Source organism: Diaporthe citri, assembly GCF_014595645.1.
Source record: "Diaporthe citri strain NFHF-8-4 chromosome Unknown scaffold_8, whole genome shotgun sequence".
Classification (NCBI taxonomy): Eukaryota; Fungi; Ascomycota; class Sordariomycetes; order Diaporthales; family Diaporthaceae; genus Diaporthe; species Diaporthe citri.
In genome coordinates, this window is record NW_025064853.1 from 1,427,289 (window position 1) to 1,446,487 (window position 19,199).

The following is a 19,199-nucleotide window of genomic DNA, read 5'->3' on the forward strand; positions in this document are numbered from 1 at the left end:
TTTTCCCCGCGGAGTGTCTTTGTGTGTTCTGGCTAGTTTGTTCGGGATCTACTGGTAGTGTTGAGTTTATTTGCCCGAAGCTATCACGGGTTTGCGGCCGGTGATGGTTTCGTGGGGTGCGAGTGCGCAAAAGCATATACGCAATGCGGGATGGGCTTTAACCTGGATGAGCAGTCTGGACAGGGTTTGATGCTGCATGACGAGCCGCAAGAGGATGTAGAGTGACTTCTTCTCTTGACTGTAATAAACTTATTCTCGATATATCTTGTCCTTCGTTGCAGACCCGGGTCCGTTCAATAATCCCCCTGCTAGCCAAGCCCGAGAATGGCCTCGACGCGTAATCATGAGGTTGCAAGTGCTGATACCAAGCTGATTATGGCGAGACCATGCTAATGCACACTTATCTTGCATTTGTATTCATTGTGCTATCTGTTATCTGATCATAAGGATGATGGTCTACATGTCATCTACGAAATGCAAGGCTGAAATCGTTCATCTTACTTGTCTCAACAGAAACCAACTTCCCGTCACCTTCCTTGGTCGCCTTATTTCTCAACTAGCAGGAACAATCTGAAGATTCAGACGTCCACTCTGACTCTTCATCCGACCAGAACGAAGACGACGTGGTCGAGCTCGTATCGGAGTCCCAGTCGGACAGGTAGTCGTCGCACAGGTCGTCATAGTATTTTCTCTTCATGGTGAGGTCTTGACTTCTTCACTCCTACTTCTACCTTATCTTCTTTGGCTTTTGCGAACCTATTTGAAAGTCTGTTTTGTCAATGAGATCAAGACTGATCCATAATGATAGCGGCCGAAATGTGACATATTTTAAAGCCCTGGGAGGCAGAGAAATCTAGATAGGTCCCTGAAAGTGTCAAACATACATACTGGCTGGAAGCGTCAGTCAGTCATGAGTGTGTCGGATTTCCTAGGTGACTGGTTACTGTGCTGAACTCAGAACAGCTGTATAGTCACTTTTAGAAAATAAAATCATGCCGGTAAGACTGGCTTCCGCTGCAAAGATAACAGTGTTCGCTCCAAGGTATTATCTGAGGCTGGCTACCTTTTGAATTGAACACGGAGATTTGCACCCGCAAAAACGGAGGGTACACCGGTACATCAACTCACGCCATAGCTACAGCTAATCGGAACATATCACCCAGGCCTAATCCACACACCCACACCTAATACCTATACGCCTAACTTGAATAGATGTGCAAATTGGGCGTATAAGTTGGGGGTATTGGGTGTTGGGTGTGGGTGTGGGTGTGGGTACTAGGTGTAGATGCTGGGTATGGGTGCTGGGTGCTGGGTGTGTGAACTCTTGCGTGGTTTAGAGATGGCGATGTATCGGTGTACCCTCCATTTTTGCAGGTGCAAATCTCCGTTTTCTTCGAATTCATTCAGTCATGAGGCAGCAACATACAACGATCAACGTCCCGGTCACTGGATTTCGGCTAATCAGTTGAAAGAGCTTGCATTTTTGCTACCACTTGTCCCATCCATTTCGGTCTCAAACAACAAAGCGTGCAACTTTTCGCATCACCAATTGCAAGACGCTGGCCCAATTATGGATTAGACTATTCTTCCAATATTTGCCGTGTATCACTGGTGGTTTCCTCGACAGATGGGGTATTTTGCTTGATCAGTTCCTCCCATGTAATTCCTATCCACTTCTGAATATTTCTTGGACCTGGAAGTTCGCTCAATGGTTTCCCCTTCCTAATTCGAACTGCTGTACGCGCACCTTTTTTCACCAGAAGCTCCATGAATTTGGCTGCCTCTCGGTGAGTCTGTTTGGCAGCAGTATAAATCGGACATTGCGACCCAGTGCTCGTGTCATGAAGGCCGTCGACGGCAGCGCCGTTTGCTAAGAAGAACTCTGCGATCGCGATTGAACAACAACGTTCTCCCAGTTGTGTGAGCAGGTAACTTGAATGCTCTGAGAGTTGAGGTTGGATCCTCTCGAAACACTCCAGTGCCAGGATCTCTGCCTGCGTGTCGGGCTTTCTGGGTATAACTGCTACGAGGAGTGTCTTGAAATTCGAAATCTTGAAAGTACCCACTGAATCATCCATCACGAGTAAGTTAGACGATACCATCTCCACGAGGTCTGCACGTCTTGTCTGGCCCACGGCTTTCAGCACTTGCACGCCACGTCTGATGCCGTTGGGTGTAGGTTGGTACCACTCGTGGAAGAGATTGCAAGACTGCCCAAACACATCGTAATTTCCATGATCAATTGAAGCCATGAATATGTCTGGGCATAGTAGCAATCTGGGATCTCCGTAGTAGAAATCTTGTTGCGTGAGCTCACCGAGCAAGTGCTTGATAATAGCGTCGGATGATCGTCCCTTGTAAGCGCTCAATAGCAGGTCGTATGTGAATCTCCGTACTGCATCTTCTTCTACTAGGATCATAGACAGATCATTTTCTTGAACTGCGTCGATGAGAATGGCCTTCAATTCTTCTTCGCTCGATGCATTCGTCCGTCCCTGCGTGATGCGGGGCACAGCGTGCAGGTTTTGGTTATGAGCATTGGCCAAATGTGCCTCCAAATCTGTCTCTTTTGCGAACCCAAGAGTGGCAAAAGCACATTCAGAGTGTTCACATTTGAAAGGCCGAATGTGTCTCTGTATATGCTTAACTCTCCTGGATATGGTGTCAAATCCGACCCTGTACAACGGGCATCCCGGCCTGCCACACTTGTAAATACTGTTCCCGTATATGTTCTTCAGTTCCTGACAGGTACAGTCAGGTCGATGCTTGGCTGTCTCACAAAGCATGGATTCGAGCATGTGGCGGAATCTTGCCTCAGTCTCTGTGAATGTGAATGGGTCCATGAAATTCCAGTCTTCATCTGTTCAAACACATTAACGTGGCTTCAAGTGGCATAACAATATTGAGAAATCACGATCGCTTACCATCGTCGAAGCTAACATCTCTCTTACGTATTTTTGAAAAGGAGTGAGCGCTGCCAAGCATGCGCTTGATCTTCTCTTCAGCCGAGTTCATATTTTGCAACCTGCTCGCGTCGTGGGACTCGGATACGATAGCCTCGCCTACGAAACTCGGATTGACTCTCACGTCGATAAGGCGATTCATATCCTTCATTAACCTTTGATACTCTTGCTTTTCGACTTTCTCGATATGATGAAGCCAGTGATTGCAGACGTAGGCGAAGAGAACAAATGCACCGGATCGAACGTGTAGGCCCAATGTGTTGTCGTCGATGTCCACATCAAAACAGCCAGAACTCAAATAGCTAATGCACATTGATGCTACGCACGCATTTGCTGCAGGTTCGGTGAGATAATAGTTGCTCTGGGCGCTGAGAAGATATCTGAGCGAGTGTTAGCACCAAAGTGTCCAATTGGTTTCCAGTTGATGCCCAAAATGAGCGTTTGCAGACGCATACTCCCGAGCACTGAAATGGACGAAGCGAAACTGTCCATCAATTTCCTCAATAATTGGACCACACCGGTCCAGTATGTTCAGGAACAATCCCTTGCATCCTTTGGATGGATCCCTCCCGTGGGCGGTGTAGACGGCAAGTTGAATCTCGTTCTTGCTGAGCGGCACTACAGAGCAAGTGATAAGTGCCAGAATCTGCCGAGCATCGTCGCGTTGGCGTGATTGCAGACCATCTGTGATTCTGGAAAGGATTCTGTCGTATCTGTGTGCGTATTAGTCTATGCTATATAGAGGTTGACTTGAGGGACTGACGCCTCGTTGAGGCCCTCCGGTAGATTTTCCACAGCTTCTTTAATGAAATCAAGATCTCCAAGTAGAACGATGCTATCGCAGACAAGCCGTGCGTACAGGAACATTCCTAGATAGTCAGTTAATTTCGACATCTCACAATTGACTCATAGGATAAAGTGAGCGGGAGAGAAGGAATGGAAAGTATGGGGAGCGAGACTTGTTCTCGTCAAGCTAAGGTTGACCTCCTTCGATGGTTCGGAAGTATATGGGGGCAACATGGGTCGATATCGATGTAGTTACCTTCGGATCTTGCTGCGATTGCTTTCATCTGGTTTGAGATCTCCTGTGCAAGGCCGGGTTCAGCGAGCCTGGCATCCGACACCAAGGAGGAGGCTCGAATGTTGACGTATGCCTCAATATCATGGCTGTTGTAATCATGGACCCGAATAGGCTTGGATTCTTCCGAGATCAGGTTTGAAATGTCGTCTTCGGGTCTGCTGCTGATAAGGACCTTCACATTAGTCTTCGCTTGGAGAATTTCGAGTATTGTCCGTAGAAGTTGAAGCCGCTCAACTTGCAGCATCTCATCGAGCCCGTCGATAGCGATGAAGGCTGTTGGTACTGCATCCAAGAACTGGCTGAAGAGTTCTTTGACGAAGCCAAGGTCGCTCTTAAGACGGCGGTAGTGTTGCTTGTAGGCCAAGATCAGGGGTGCCTGCAAACCGCCATTGTCAAGGGCCATCTGCCAGATGAATGAGTGCAATAATTGGATTGTAGAAATACTTTCTCGGGACTGGTAGTCCAAGAAAGCAAACACCATTGGATCGCCCTTGTCTGCAATGTGCTCAACAACTGAGGAAGATAGGAACGTCTTGCCTTGAGTCGTGGGAAGTCAGTGCCAATAGGTTACTGAGCGGAATTAATTCCAATACGGCTTACCAGCTCCAGGTATCCCCTGTAACCACAGCAGCCTTGTCATTTTATCAGAAGGGTCAATCCAGCTTTTGTGTTCTTCCTGGTCCAATAACCAGTCACCCGACCGAACTACCCGACAAGCTTTCAGTCGTTGCAGGTCTCGGTCGTAAAGCACCGGATTGAGAGAAGATTTGATGGCCTCAAAGTCCTGGCGTTGTCGAAACTCATGCTGCCTTTCAAATTCCTCAAAAGCTCTTTGGCGGGCTGCATGTGCTTCAACCACATGAGCCAATGTTATTGAATCGTCCATGAGTAGTTTGTGTTCCTTAACGTTTTCTATGATCACCCTGATACGTTCAGCTGATTTTGGCCATAGCGCATCGAAGAATGATTTCCATCCTGTGGAAATGATGTGTTATTCTACTGAGCCACCTATCAAAGAAGGTGAGGTAGCAGTTAAAAGCATGCTTCTATATACCTGTGTGGCGGAAGAACTCCATAAATGTGGAGTACAGATCCAAAATATCCTGGTAGAATAGGCATAGCACTTGTTGAATCGGCTTATTGCCCCGGAACAGTTGTGTGTACTTTTCGAAGGCCGGGAGGGAGTGACCGATCTGAGCCATCACGTTGACTAGATTGTCGAAGCTTTTGTTATAGGTGATCGATGTCTGGTTGAGAGTCATGTTAGCTTGGTCTTCACGCGCATCGCCAAATCGGGTCCAGGTACTCACAAGCAGGAGGAATTTGATAGGGCCCTAGATGAGAATCTTTGTGAGCAACTCTACTCAATTAGCCTGAGATATCATACGTACCCATATTAGTGCCAGTATATCGGGTTTCACGGTGACAAACGTCTCGATGACTTCCCCATAGTGTCTTAAGCACTCGAGAAAAGGTTGAATCTTGCCGAGGTTTCGTCTCATTCTCGTGCTGGCCTGTGCTGCTTGTATTTGCTCGGCAGCCTTGTATACCTCGTTGATTGTAGTGAATTCTTCAAAGCTGGCTGGTATTCCTTTAGGAAGCCGGGAGAGGAACTCCTTTTTGGCGCTTTCGAACGCATCAACGAGGGCGTGAGAAGCCATCCTGGTCTCAGTTGAAGGGATGTTGCAGAAGGGAATCTGGGAGGGATTGGAAAATGGCTGCAAGACCCTGATGTTCGGGATCTCAGCTTTTGCCTAGACGGAGCCTGATGGCGAGATGCTCAAATTTCCCTACTTGAATTGGGTGTGTTGCACACTCGCTGCGCCTGCATGTCTACGTTCACTCATGCACGGCGCAGTACGTTGTGCATGCGGGGCCATCTTGGGCCACGTAGCCATCGTTGACTGGTACAACGCCGGCTGTAGGGGGTAAGGCGGTGGCAGGGCAAGGTTTGGGCTGAAATAGGCACCGAATTGGAGCAAGTTGGTCGCCCAACGCAATCGTGGCGGGTTTATTTGGTGACACATGGAGATTAATCACCATCAACCTGTCGGCAGGATCAAGGTCTTCATTTCTACCTACTGCAACAACAGTAGAGTCAAAATCATAGGCTAGCGAGTCAACTTGTAACGAGTATATATTTATATCTTGGACGGCCAAAGCCGAAGTCCACGCAGGGAGGTTGCAGTGGTATGCACCTCGTATTTCTCGCAACAGGAGCAGTGATGTACCTCGACACCTAATTATGCAGCCAAGCATGTGCAATTTGGTAGCGCTTATACATTGGGAACACAAGCAACACAGCCATCATGAAGATCATCTGCGTAAGTAGAATAATTATTGTTGCATCAAGCCCGCCTCGTACATTTTCTTCACTCAAGTCAATATCCATGTGTCACTTCGAGGTCACAGGGTTTTCCTACAATCAACCGCAAGGACCGAGCTACTATCAGAGCGAAAAGGAAGCTTGAACTACAGAGAGGCCATTTTTCAAGTTGCCGCCTGGTAAGTCACAGCACTGTCTATCGTCCCCTCGACATGAATGATGGTGTCGAGTTCTCCCGCCACGCCACCGGCATGGAAGGTCCGAGGGTTAAGAGGAGGAAGCTGGAACAAACAGAGTGTGCAGCTCAGGGCTCTGCCACAGACGCACTGGCAGGCATACTACCAGAGTCCACAGGGCTAGTTGATCACAGGCACGACGTGTGCTTTGGAATGGTGAGTTTTGTGTCCCGCACTCCCATCCCATTTCATCCATACCTATTGACCTTCCAAGATCAAAATCGAGGTGAAAACCATGAAGCCGGATGCTTTGGGAGGCGACGGCGAGGATTTCGTCGAGATCTCACTCAATATTGAGGAGGACCAGCTTATCGCTCGCAACATAGGGACCCAAAAATACGGAGGTTTGTTTGGGCGGCAACATCAATCAACACTTATCCTTAGAGAGCTCTATGGACGCCACAATGCAACACTCCGAGCCTGGCTAATCCGCAACGATGCTTCGACGCGGAAAAAGCCTGTATACGAGCTATTCATAGTCATCTACGGCATGTTCAGCCAAAAAGATGCCATCGGTAACGCATTGGACGGCGCAGAACTGTTTCTCCAGGATCCCCCAGACCAAATAAGAGGCGATCACTCTGTGCAATATTTCAACCCTCATCGCCTGTACAACCCAGCGCTCAGTGATGGTGGGAACTTACCTCACGAGCATGCAGCTGGTGTTCCAGTCAAGGTTATGAAACAGCAGAAAATCCTCTGTGAAACAGATCTTTTAAAGCCAAGAATTCGAGAGGTCATGGATTCGGCATGTGGCCCTCAGTATTTCATTGCAAGGCAACAGAGCCCACGTGTTCGCACCAGACTTAAGCAGTAAGTTCAACATATATATTAGATAAATTATTCGTATTAACGAGGCAGACATCAACTGAAAGCATTTTCAATGATGGTTGAAAAGGAAAATGGAGACGTCGACAATCACACCTTTGGGTCTGTATGGAAAACCATAAACTCACATGACTCCGTCAAGTATGAGCTTTTATAGCCACCTACACAGCGTTCTACTTCATAAAGTACTGACCTAATTGTGCTTCTGTCACCAGATACAAGAACACTGTCACTGGATCTGTGCAGACCGACTTTCCAAAACTCTGCTACGGTGGTATTCTTGCCGATGTATGTCTCTTTACCGCTTTACAAGCTGCTGGATGTACTCAAGCAATATATAGGATATGGGCCTGGGAAAGACGCTTACGGCTATTTCCCTGATTGCAGCGTCGAAAGACTCATTCGATATTAGTGTGGATGGCTCTTTATTGCCCCATACGACTCTGATTGTGACACCATTGTCCCGTGAGTGCTAGGCTTTTTAACACTATGATACCAAACTAACCAAATATCAGTGCTTCAGACGTGGGAGGAGCAGATATTGAAGTAGGTCACTCCAACAGAAGAAAAGTTGAAGCCGCCCTAACTAGGTACCAGTCACGTCCATCCGGGGCAACTATCGTACCACAAATATTATGGAGCTTCCAAGGGCGACATCTCATCACTCAAGGAATACGATGTTGTCTTGACAACTTATGACACTGTGTCAAACGAGAGGTCGAAAAAGAGGACTGATACTGTTGCGGGCCTCGGTCTCGGATCTACTGAGTGGCTACGTGTGATTCTCGACGAAGGTAAGACAGCATTCGCCGAGATTGATTTATGGACCAATATTCAACGGGAACTGATTATAATTTCTTACGGTATAGCCCATGTGATTCGAAATCGGTCTACGAAACGGTTTCGAGCCATCCACGCCCTGCAAGCTCGCTTCCGCTGGTGTCTCACAGGGACACCGATCTTCAACCGAGTCGAAGACCTGGGCTCCTTGATGGGATTCCTTGGGGTTCATCCATTTGATTCGTCCTCCACATTCAACTCCCGGATCTCAAATCCTGTGGTTAAGGGAACGCTGAATGGGCTGGAGACACTGCGGAAGCTCGTATATGCTACAGCCTTGAGGAGAACCAAAGACTCGGTCCATGACGAATTGAGCCTCCCTGAGCGAAGAGTTGTCCAAGAGCTAGTACATTTGACCGGAGAAGAGCGAAAGAATTACAGTGTGCTCAAATCCAGTTACGCCTCCATCCTCCACGAAGATGATGGGGTGGTTGTTCCCCGCCGCTTTACAGCTTCCATCATGCAGACAATAGCGCGGCTACGACAATTCTGTGACCATGGGCTCGATCTACTGCCGAGGAAAGTCCACCAACTGTTTGATGATCGCACGACTACGGAGAGGGTTTCGCGTAATCTCTTCGACGCATTGGAAGCTTGTGCTGTTTGTCGAACCCCAGTCAACGAAGACAGCCCGAATCAGGAATCTCTTGATTGTGGACATTATATGTGCTCCCGGTGCCAGAAACAGAGTTCAGATGAGGAGATACTGGTCGACATTGTGTGCAAGCTCTGCGATCAAGATACGGCAAAATCAGGTTCAAGCAGTCCGTACCCAAGCGTGCAATTCACTGCAGCCACGAGCAATTACATGCCATCGTCAAAAGTTCAGGCATTGCTTCAAAACCTGATTTCAGAGCGTCAAAGTTGTCCCTATCAACCAATTAAGAGGTGAGCCAACCTCCCAACCTCCCTGATATTTTCAGCCACCTTTCCGCTTACAATGTTGATAGCGTTGTCTTCTCTTGCTGGACCAAGATGCTCGATTTGATACAAAAGGCCTTGATTATCCAAGGCCTGGACTTTGTGAGGATCGATGGTAGCAAGACAGAAAAAGCACGCAGGGAGGCCATCGCGAGATTCAGAGGCGATCATAGTTGTGGGATCCTCTTGGCCACCATTGGAAGTGCTGGTGTTGGGTAAGTAGTGGCAAAGCTCGCTCACGTACGAAGAGAAGGACTGCGGGAAGGAATTCTATCTGCACTCGGGTTCCCATTACTCGCTGTGTTTACTAATACCAGCTTGGTAGACTTGATCTCACTGTCGCCAGTCGTGTCCATATCATCGAGCCTCAATGGACCCAAACCGCCGAGAATCAAGCCATAGATCGCGTCCATCGACTAGGCCAGACTCAGGATGTCATTGCCACACGCTATATTGTGAAGGATAGCATCGAGGAGGTAAGGTTTGACGATGCTAGAAAATCTTGCAGAGCTAAAATCATCCCAGTACGTCTTGACAGTACAAGATAGGAAGGCTACCGTCATGCGTCAGGCATTCGAGATCGATGGCGTGGAAAACGCGATGAGCGCACGAGAAAGGCTCCTTAAGGTACGTACAAACCCAAGCTTGCATCTTGTGAGCGATTGCTGACTGCTATAAGTATCTTGCGTAAACACCATGAGTGGTCGACAACTTTACCCTACAGCAAGCCCGTCGTCTTCGACAGGGGCTAGATTGCGCCAGGTCGTCTGAGATTTGGCAGTTGAATGTGATCCTTGGGATTCTCACAACTGTCAGTTTAAGAACACAGAGATTCGCACCCGCAAAAACGGAGGGCACACCGGTACACCACTCCAGAACACATCACCCACACACCCACACACCCACACACCCACACACCCACACACCCAGACACCCAGCACCCAACACCTACACACCTACACACCTATACACCCAACACCTAACACCTACACACCCAACACCTACATACCTAATTCACATACCCAATTTATATAGTTAATTTATATACTTAAGGCTGATTAGATGTGGTAATTGTGTATGTAAATTAGGTGTTAGGTATGTGAACTGGGCGTTAGTGTTTGGTGTGGCCGATGACTCAAATTGTGAATTCTCACATAATGGTGCTGGCGATGTACCGGTGTACCCTCTATTTTTGCAGGTGCGAATCTCTGATTTCCAGTTTAAACTGTGATATGTTGGTGGCAGTCCATGTGCATTTGCGCCCACATCAGGTGCTGAAAAGAAAGTAGGGCAGAAGCCAAACACAGACTCGGTATCGCCTTAATGACCTGATTGGGCTGCAATACTTTCGTGCCGCCTTGGGAATCCCCTCCTGGTTTTCAGCGCATGCAGGTAAGCGCGTGTTGGAGCCCCAGAACCGTTCTTTCAGAACTTGTGCGGCTTCTGAGGTCGTCAGTACTACTAAACATTGACAAAAGCATATCTGCATTTGGACTTTGCCACATCAATTACTTCCTCATCTGCCGAACACACGATGGATGGTGAGGAAAGATCAGCGCCAGAAATGCTCTCCGAGTTCCAAAATTGGCTCGCAGCTGCAGTAAGCATACTCCCAAGTTAGCACCTTGGCTGCACGCGCTGACATGTTCAAGCGATAAACCGGCACGCAAACTCCAATGGGCTCTCCCCGGTAGCAAGTAAATCGGGTAGCGAGGATACCACCACAGATGCGCAGCACAGACGGCCCCAACATCATCTCAGCCGCACCTCAGAGCTGTCTGACGCCTGCAAGTAGGGCTCTCTGACAGCTTTTGAGGCGACACAGTTTTCTCTTGTCGTTGAGTCGTCTTGATTGCAGAGACGTATAATGAGCCAGCTTGCTGTTGAGGAGTTGGTATAAATGGTTCCATGAAGCCAGAAATGCCACCATTTTGCGAAGAGCGGCTTCTAAAGTTCTTCTCGAGCACTGTTTCATACTGACAACTCCTGGCCCTACTTTTTCCTCGGCCCCATCCCCGACACTCATTCCACATATGCTTTACATGCTTGTCCGGCTTTGGTCAGCTACGCAATCTTTTTCAGAAGCATTCCAGTGATTCGATCATTTCATCGTTTTCCGGCCTCTAATATACATAGGTCAACTTCTACAGCATGGCGACCCTAAGGCTGGAGCGGAGCTGCATCGACAGTGCAAAATTCGGTACATTTAGGCACCTGGATAAATTGGTCACGAGGAAGTGTAATGGGTGCGACACTTACACTGGATCGGACTCAAGGCAACCTCCTCATTGCCTTTACGGCTATCTTCATCGGCATTGTAACGGATCGTCTGTGGCGTATTGCTTGTTACGTCTTCTACAAAAGCTATTCCACCTCTAAGCCTCGAGACACACTTCACCACCAGCGTCAAGTAATATTGCGAAACTCAGAATCCGCGGCATCGGCGCTTTGGGCGATTATATAGCTCACCTGGGCATGGTATAATGCCACCGACCGACCCATCACCCGGCTACTGCCCACCCTTTTAACTACGGTCTTCTGTGTAGTCGCTTTCGCAGTTGCGGGAGGTTACTCATCACAGATCTCTTCCGCACTTAAGAATGAAGTCCTTTTAGACGGTACAAACTGCGGCATTATAGACCTCCCAACGACTACCGATTTGATGAGCACCAGAATGTTATACATCTCGAGAAAGGTTGATAATGCAGCAAATTAGTAAGTTGAAAGGAGTTTGGTTAGGGAGCTGCTGCTGACTTTTGATTTCCTGCCTAGCGCCCAGCAGTGTTACACAGTCAATCTCGGAGTATTTGACTGCACGTATTTTGTTAAGAATAATCTCCCTAGCAAGGTTGATAACAGGGCTCCTTGTCCCTTTCCTGGGGGGATTTGCCGCAGTGAATCATTAAATATTCTTCTGAACTCTGGCTATATCGATAGTGTGAAAGACCAGGGTATAAACAGCCCCCAAGATGAGAGCATTCAATTCAGGACTGTCCTCCACTGCGCACCGCTGGAAACGCAGGGCTACGTCAGCAACGAGGCCACGCCCTCCAACAACTACACAAACTATCACTATGGTCCCCTCATGGATGGGTCCACGGATGGGTCCGGTCTAGAATACCAGAACGCAACCATCACAGTGGAGAGTGCATATTCCCAATATGCCAAGCAAGAAGAGAACCCTTGGAGATTCCCGCGCAACTTGCTTCTCGGGTAAGTAGCCCATTTCTGATTCCCTGCCCGATAAATGACGAAAGGCTTAAGTCCTGGATTAACGAGTCTTGATAGTCTCCAATATGCTTTCATGGAGTCTGGCGCTGTTTCAGCGGACAGGTCGACTTTCTCGCCAATTCCTGCACTCGCCCGATCGGATGGAGACACAATGCTAGTTTCCCTCTCCGGGAATGGGGTCAGGTTCTTTAAGTCGACCCCTGATCCATGGTATCGAGGGACAGTCCCAGGAGAACAGGTATCGTACGTCGGTCAGAAGGACTCGGCTACAGTGTACCAACCAGAGGAGGCTGCCTCAACGCTTGGCTGTGTTCAACAGTACCAGTTCTGCAACCCATCTCTCCCAGAGGATAGGCGATGTGGGCCGTTAGCAAGTGTATCTGATTCAATCTTGGAATCATTGACCCTGTTCAATGTAACAGAAGAGGAGTTTCGTACCAGCCAGTTTACGAGCCATCGGCTGGGGTCGAGATTTCAATGGCTGCTGATGCAGTTGAGGTATTCCGTCGTCGGTATTAATCGAATACTGATCACCCTCGGACCCAGGGCTCTGGAATCACACAAATACTTCAGCAGCGGGTTAATAGGAGAGCTGCCAGACGACCAGTGGCAAATCGATGTCTCCCACTGGTTCGCAATATATCTGGCTTCTATACAGGCCGAAGTCGTCAATACTGCGATGGGACCGACCGATCCTACTCTCAGCCAGTATACTATTCGTCCACCAAACAAACATATTCAAGGATTATGCCAGAGCCAGGTACGTATCCTAAGACCCTGCCTGAGTCACAATACAATCAATAGTATTAACATAGCTCCAAACAGAAAATACTCAGCACTGAGTATATATCTTTTAGCTTGTTCGGGCTATACTTTGCCTACATCTCAGGCATCCTTATCTTTACAATATCTTATTTGCTGGAACCAATCTTTTCCTGTCTCTATCACCGACGCAAGTACGGAGAATACACCTACCTTGAATGGGCAGCTACAGAGACGCTCCAACTTCAGCGTGCAAGCTACCAAGGCATAGGATCCGGGACATGGTTCGGCCACACAAAGGCCATTCCCATGACCAGAAGGGGCGAGACGCTGGGGAACCTGCCAATGTCTTATTCCGAGCCGAGAAGTGGCCCTGCTAGCATCGCAGGCTCTTCCAAGTCGTTGTACGGGTAATCGCTGCCTAGGTGTCAACAGCAGAACTCTGCAGCCTGATGGATGGCCAGTGGAATTGGCGAGCCGTGTTTCGTTGGCCAAACCGTTGTTTAGATCTGGTTCGTTGATTGTGAGCACTGATGCTGCAGCAGAGAGGTTGTCTGGGGCTGGGTATATCTGCGGCTCGAATCCAATGTTATTTTTACATAACCCTCGTCCCGGTATGGGAAGACTAAGAAATAACAGTACTGCCTTCATGCTCAAAATTTCGTCCACTTGCTCTATTAATACAGAACTAACATATAAAAACATTCCAAGACCGACCCGACAGCCGAGCCTCTTCCGAGAAGAAAAGGGGCTACGGTCGGAACTGATCCTCCCCCACTCTCCCGGGTGGGACCTAAATCATGTGCTCAGGTGCTGCACTGCCCTGCTCCGAGCAAACTGATCTGCCAGCTAGTCAAAATCTGCTCATGAACGAAGACTGTGGTCAGTCGATCGCTTCAGAAGTACCAATCGGGGGCAAAAGGTTGGAGGACAGAGAGGTCTTCGCAAGCATGCGCCACGGATCAAGAATGGACAAAAGTTTGGCGTAGATGGAACCTTACACTAGAAACTAGACTGTAGAAACTCACGCCGTATGATCATGTCCCTTGAAAGGTTTCTGGGCTCACATTGTAGGCTGAAAATGATCGAGTCATCTTATTATTAGTGACGAAATCTTTAAACGTGCGCCATGGCCCGGCAAGGCTGGCCTGCACCCACTTTTTAAGAATAAAACAGGCATCCCCATAACGAACGGCGCAGTACTCCACCCGTTGGAACCATGAAGCGATGATCTTTTAGATAAAAGACCGTGGCTTGGTGGGCGGCGCATTTGATTGCGGTCGTGGCGACGCGTCACGGCTCGGAGCAAAAAGAGCAGTGAACTCGGATTTCCAACAAAGGGACTTATGTATACTGGATTTGTTTCTCTTCAGAGGGGCATTGATAGAAACAACCTCTGCACCCGCCGAAATGCATCTCATTCGCTGAGTGTTTCACACACGTTCTTTTTGAGTTGCAATATCCTTGCACCATGCGTTCGTTCCTCCCCGCCCTCCTTGTTGGGACAGCCTCAGCAGGTCTCCTGCCGCCCTCGAAAGTGGTCCGGCAGGAATCTGGTGCACCCACTGTGACACTCGACTACTGTACTTTGACCCCTGCTGCAAGCAACACGACGGCAGGATTGTACAAGTACCAGAACATCCGCTTCGCGGCCGTGCCCACCGGTGACCTGCGCTTCGCAGCTCCGGAGTGGCCTCCAGTCGAGACCGAGATAAACGATGGGTCACTCGCCGACTCCGATGTCGACTGTGCCAGCAGCGAAGACTGCTTGTACATGGATATCTACGTGCCTGCCAATACCGCGAACAAGTCTCTTCCCGTGTTTGTGTGGACGTATGGCGGTGGTTTCACCGGCGGCAGCAAGTCGGAGAACACGCCTGAGGGCCTGGTAAGTTGGCAAGAAGCCCAGAAATGTAATACGCTCTAACAACCATTTTTCAAGTTCGATCTGAGCGGCTATTTTATATTCGTCTCCTACAACTACAGGCTGGGCATAATTGGTCTCGCCAACGGCCCGACCTTGCTGCACCAGGGTGGCACGAGCAACACCGGTCTCTGGGATGTGCAGCATGCTTTCCAATGGGTCAACAAGTACATCGCCAAATTTGGCGCAAACCCCGACAAGATCACAGCCATGGGTTTGTCCGCCGGAGGTTCGCAGGTCCTCTTCGAGATGACCCGGTTTGCCGGTCACGCGGAACAGCTTTTCAAGCAGGCATACGTCATGTCTCCTGGCTTCGTTCCCGGCGCAGGCCACGAGCACGCCGAGGCCTTCTTCCTCAACGTGTCTTCCTCCGTTGGATGCGACGGCGGCGACTTGACCTGTCTGCGCTCTGTCAACTTTACCACCCTCCAAGACGCGGCCGACACCCTGGTCGACACCTACACTTTCCAGCTGCAGCCTCGCGTTGACGGTGACTTCGTCGCCGACACGTACGAGGCCCAGTTCTACCAGACCCGCTTCAACTTCACCGGCCCGGCAGTCATCACCACGAGGAGCACGAGGCGAACAGCCAGGCTTGGTCCGGCGTCAACACCACCGAGGACGTATCGACGTACCTGCGCATTTTCTTCCCCGCCATCACAGACGCCCAGGTGGAGGAGGCTCTCGCCTTGTACCCTGAGGACGACTATGAGAGCCCCGGCCTTCGATTCTCTGACATGAAGCAGCACTTCGATCTCACTGCCCACAACATGGCTTTCACGCATGCTATGTCGAACGAGACATGGAACGGCATGGTCCAGATCGACCAGTCTACCCACGGCACTGACCAGAGCTATTACTGGTACAGCACCTGGACCCTCTCCTCAGACTCTACCACCACCACGACAAACTCCTCCAGCTCTGCTGGTGGTGGCGGTGGCGGCTTCGGTGGCAGCTCCTCCGTGGACACCGCGACCGCCATCAAGATGCAGAAGTATCTGTTGTCTTTCGTCCTCACCGGCAATCCCAACACTCAGTGGCCCGAGGATAAGCTGGAGTGGCCCCTGTACAGCGAGGGCGGACAGGACCTCGTCTTCAACACGTCTGGGTTGTACACCCAGGCTTCCGACTTGGAGAACGCAAAGGTTGCGTTCTGGAACAAGGCTCTTTGGTACTGAGGATGTCACTCAGTTATTGAATCGTTGCATGGCGAAACGGCGTTGGTTTGTGGTTTCATGTGATTAGAAACAGGGGCAATATTAACCAGCTGTCGACTCACAAAGCCATTTAAAATAAGACCCAATCACAGTTCCCTCCGCGCTCTTCTTGACTCAGTTTTGCGCCTTGCCGAACCTCTGGTTGAGTCTGTCTCGCAAATTGTCAGCCGTTGCCGATGTGAAGTGAATGGTCCCACGACCAAGTCATTGAACACTGCATGCAGCATAGAAAAATTGCAGTGCAGCCAATTACTGTCTCTGTAGTCGACTGAAATTACACATTGAGATTGTTGTACATTATTGTAAGCTGCACAAAGAAGCCCGGGTTATAAGCCATATGCGTGGCTGTCACTCGGGTGAAAGGTGACGACAGCATAAGGTTCAGCTGAGGTCTTGGCAGGGGCTGTGAATGGCGTATTTCTACAGCACCTCAAAGACATCATGTTTCAGTAATGCTCGTCCCGTCCCGACTCAATTCGCTGAACAAGGCGAAATTCTCGGATGGGCCGGTAAAACCTAGGCGAGGACGATCTCGAAATAGGATGGGCGCACCCAAGACGTTGCAGGATCTGGAGGATCCAGGATCATCACCGCGGCATCTGCCTCCTTGTTCCTTGGACGCGTGAGCCCGCACCACATTCGGCTTAACCAAGGGGCGTTCTAGCCGCAAACATGCTTTATTGGCACGCATAGTGGGTTTGATTCAAACGAAAGCATCACGGTCTTGGGTCTTGGAAGCTCGGCGGCTTAGTTTGCCCCGTCCAAATTAACCTTCCTGCCTGATTCCCCCATGCTCCTTAGACACGTCTCGAATCCCGAGACAATGGCAGCGCCTGACTGTTTTTTGTTTCTTCTTCTTTCCAACTCTGCAGCTTGTAGTTTTGTTGCACAGCGAACGCCTCTCAAATTTCGAGAATAACGCCACCTGCGCGGCACCTCCACATGTTCTGACTAGAACGGCTGAGTCGTTGGGCCTTTCATCCGTCAAGTCTTCAGCGCCACAAGCACAGACAGCGAGCGGCATGGCGGGCAAATCGCCTTCCTCGTCGGCAATCCGGCAGTTCTGGAACCGGAGAACGACAACCGCCGTAGCCTTCGCGATAGTCTTATTATTTTGCTGGACTCTAGGCCCTGCGTCCATAGTAAGCCCTACTATTATTCCATTCCATTTCTTTCTAGGTCGTCACCATTAATGCCTCTGTCCAGCAACAACTGAGAACCGCAGCTCTCCAACACTCGAACCAGAGACCAGGCGCCGGCCAATCTGTCCAGCCCGGAGGCGCAATCGCAGCAGCCCCCGAGGTGTCTGGATATAAGGAAGATGTGGACTTTCCCGGGTCGTTCGAGGGGAACGTCGCGCTACTAATGGAGGAGGACCCGATGGCAATCTCGAACTTCGCCTCGGTATTGCTACACTTCCGCGGCATGCTCGGCCCAAACTGGGAGGTCGTGATCCTCACGCGCAAGGGCTGGAAGATCCCAGACAGCCTGGTCCTGCGCCAGTTCCTCAGCGACGGCAGGATCAAAGTGCGCTTCCTGCCCGACGGCGTCTCGTTCCCGACGCACCCGTCCGTGTCCGTGTTCCTCACGGACCCCTGGCTGTGGGAGACGTTCGAGAAGGTCAACCGGGTCCTGATGTTCCAGGCCGACAGCATCCTGTGCAGCAACTCCAAGGCCCGCGTCGACGACTTCCTCGAGTGGGACTTTATCGGCGCCCCCGTGCTCCCGGCCTATGTGGACTCGAAGCGGCCGGACGCGCGCTCCTTCAACGGCGGCCTCTCGATCCGCAACCCTCGCGTCTTTGCCGAGATCGCCCGCGACCCTAATCTGAACTTCACCGCGGACCTGACCTCGGGACCATACAAAGAACTTCCCAATAACATGCGCTTCGAGGACCACTGGTTCATGTGGAGGATCGACGAGCGGCCGGACCTGGAGGCGCGGATCCCGCCGCCCGAGGTCGCCGGGCAGTTCTCGGTCGAGACGTGGTACTTCGACCACCCGCTGGGCTATCACCAGCCGCACAGGTGGCAGGCGGAGCGATACTCTGAGATTGTGGACTGGTGCCCTGAGGTTGGGATTATATTCAATCAGGAGGCGCCTGATCAGAGGTGGAATTGATTACTCAGAGCACCCGCAAAATATTTAGATGAATTCGTATAGACTGCATAACGTCCGCGTATTATTCAACAGTCACGCTTTGAACCGCGTCATCAGCATTCCATTTAGAACATGGAGATTCGCACCTGCAAAAACGGAGGGTACACCGGTACATCACCACCTCACCCATACCCAAAACCCATACCCAAAACCCATACACAAAACCCATACCCAAAACCCATACCCAAAACCCATACCCAAAACCCATACCCAACACCCATATACCCATATATCTATTGCCCATACATCTAGCACCCATATATCTAATACCCACACCTATATCTACACTCTTACTTATACTTACACCTAACACCTAATATTTATATAGCTAATTTACAAGGTTAATATTAGAAAAAATTAATATATACGTTTTATATTTAATTCAACTTAGGTATATAGGTATTAAATATAGGTAAATAAATTAGACTTAGGTGACATGCTTTGATAGCTATGGCTATGGCATAAGTTGATGTACTGGTATACCCTAAGTTTTTGCAGGTGCGAATCTCCGTATTCTTCATGTCACTCGTCGTAGAAAGTCACGGCACGATACGGAACAAGAGCGAGTCAAGCTAGCTTGCGATCAAGCAAGCAAATTGCATGTGGCTTGTAAAAGAATTCGTACATACGCTCCAGAAGCTAAAGGGGATTGCCTGAATCCCAGTCCTGATCCGCAATGAAGGTCTAGACAGTAATGACTCCAGCCCGTG

The 19,199-nt window shown here is 49.7% G+C and overlaps 4 protein-coding genes across 4 annotated transcripts; 3 read left to right on the forward strand and 1 right to left on the reverse strand.

Moving 5' to 3' along the window:
* Window positions 1-1,191: 1,191 nt before the first annotated feature.
* INS49_014757 (uncharacterized protein) lies at window positions 1,192-5,705 on the reverse strand (the record flags this gene model as incomplete). Its single annotated transcript, XM_043175446.1, has 10 exons — window positions 1,192-1,199; window positions 1,748-2,860; window positions 2,925-3,343; window positions 3,419-3,676; window positions 3,727-3,832; window positions 4,006-4,581; window positions 4,645-5,019; window positions 5,099-5,291; window positions 5,355-5,378; window positions 5,436-5,705. The coding sequence occupies 10 exons, from the start codon at window positions 5,703-5,705 to the stop codon at window positions 1,192-1,194; spliced, it is 3,342 nt and encodes a 1,113-aa protein (XP_043020403.1).
* An 877-nt stretch (window positions 5,706-6,582) lies between these two features.
* INS49_014758 (uncharacterized protein) lies at window positions 6,583-9,886 on the forward strand (the record flags this gene model as incomplete). The annotated part of the gene is made up of 12 exons (XM_043175447.1): window positions 6,583-6,762; window positions 6,821-6,950; window positions 7,026-7,419; window positions 7,650-7,722; window positions 7,776-7,899; window positions 7,950-7,980; window positions 8,032-8,228; window positions 8,304-9,162; window positions 9,225-9,410; window positions 9,521-9,671; window positions 9,721-9,822; window positions 9,875-9,886. The coding sequence occupies 12 exons, from the start codon at window positions 6,583-6,585 to the stop codon at window positions 9,884-9,886; spliced, it is 2,439 nt and encodes an 812-aa protein (XP_043020404.1).
* A 1,983-nt stretch (window positions 9,887-11,869) lies between these two features.
* Window positions 11,870-13,602, forward strand: INS49_014759 (uncharacterized protein; the record flags this gene model as incomplete). Its single annotated transcript, XM_043175448.1, has 4 exons — window positions 11,870-11,910; window positions 12,133-12,408; window positions 12,973-13,186; window positions 13,252-13,602. The coding sequence occupies 4 exons, from the start codon at window positions 11,870-11,872 to the stop codon at window positions 13,600-13,602; spliced, it is 882 nt and encodes a 293-aa protein (XP_043020405.1).
* A 1,057-nt stretch (window positions 13,603-14,659) lies between these two features.
* On the forward strand, window positions 14,660-18,450 carry INS49_014760 (uncharacterized protein; the record flags this gene model as incomplete). Its single annotated transcript, XM_043175449.1, has 4 exons — window positions 14,660-15,076; window positions 15,131-15,621; window positions 15,672-16,257; window positions 17,602-18,450. 4 exons carry the CDS (start codon window positions 14,660-14,662, stop codon window positions 18,448-18,450), a joined length of 2,343 nt encoding a protein of 780 aa, XP_043020406.1.
* Window positions 18,451-19,199: the final 749 nt, after the last annotated feature.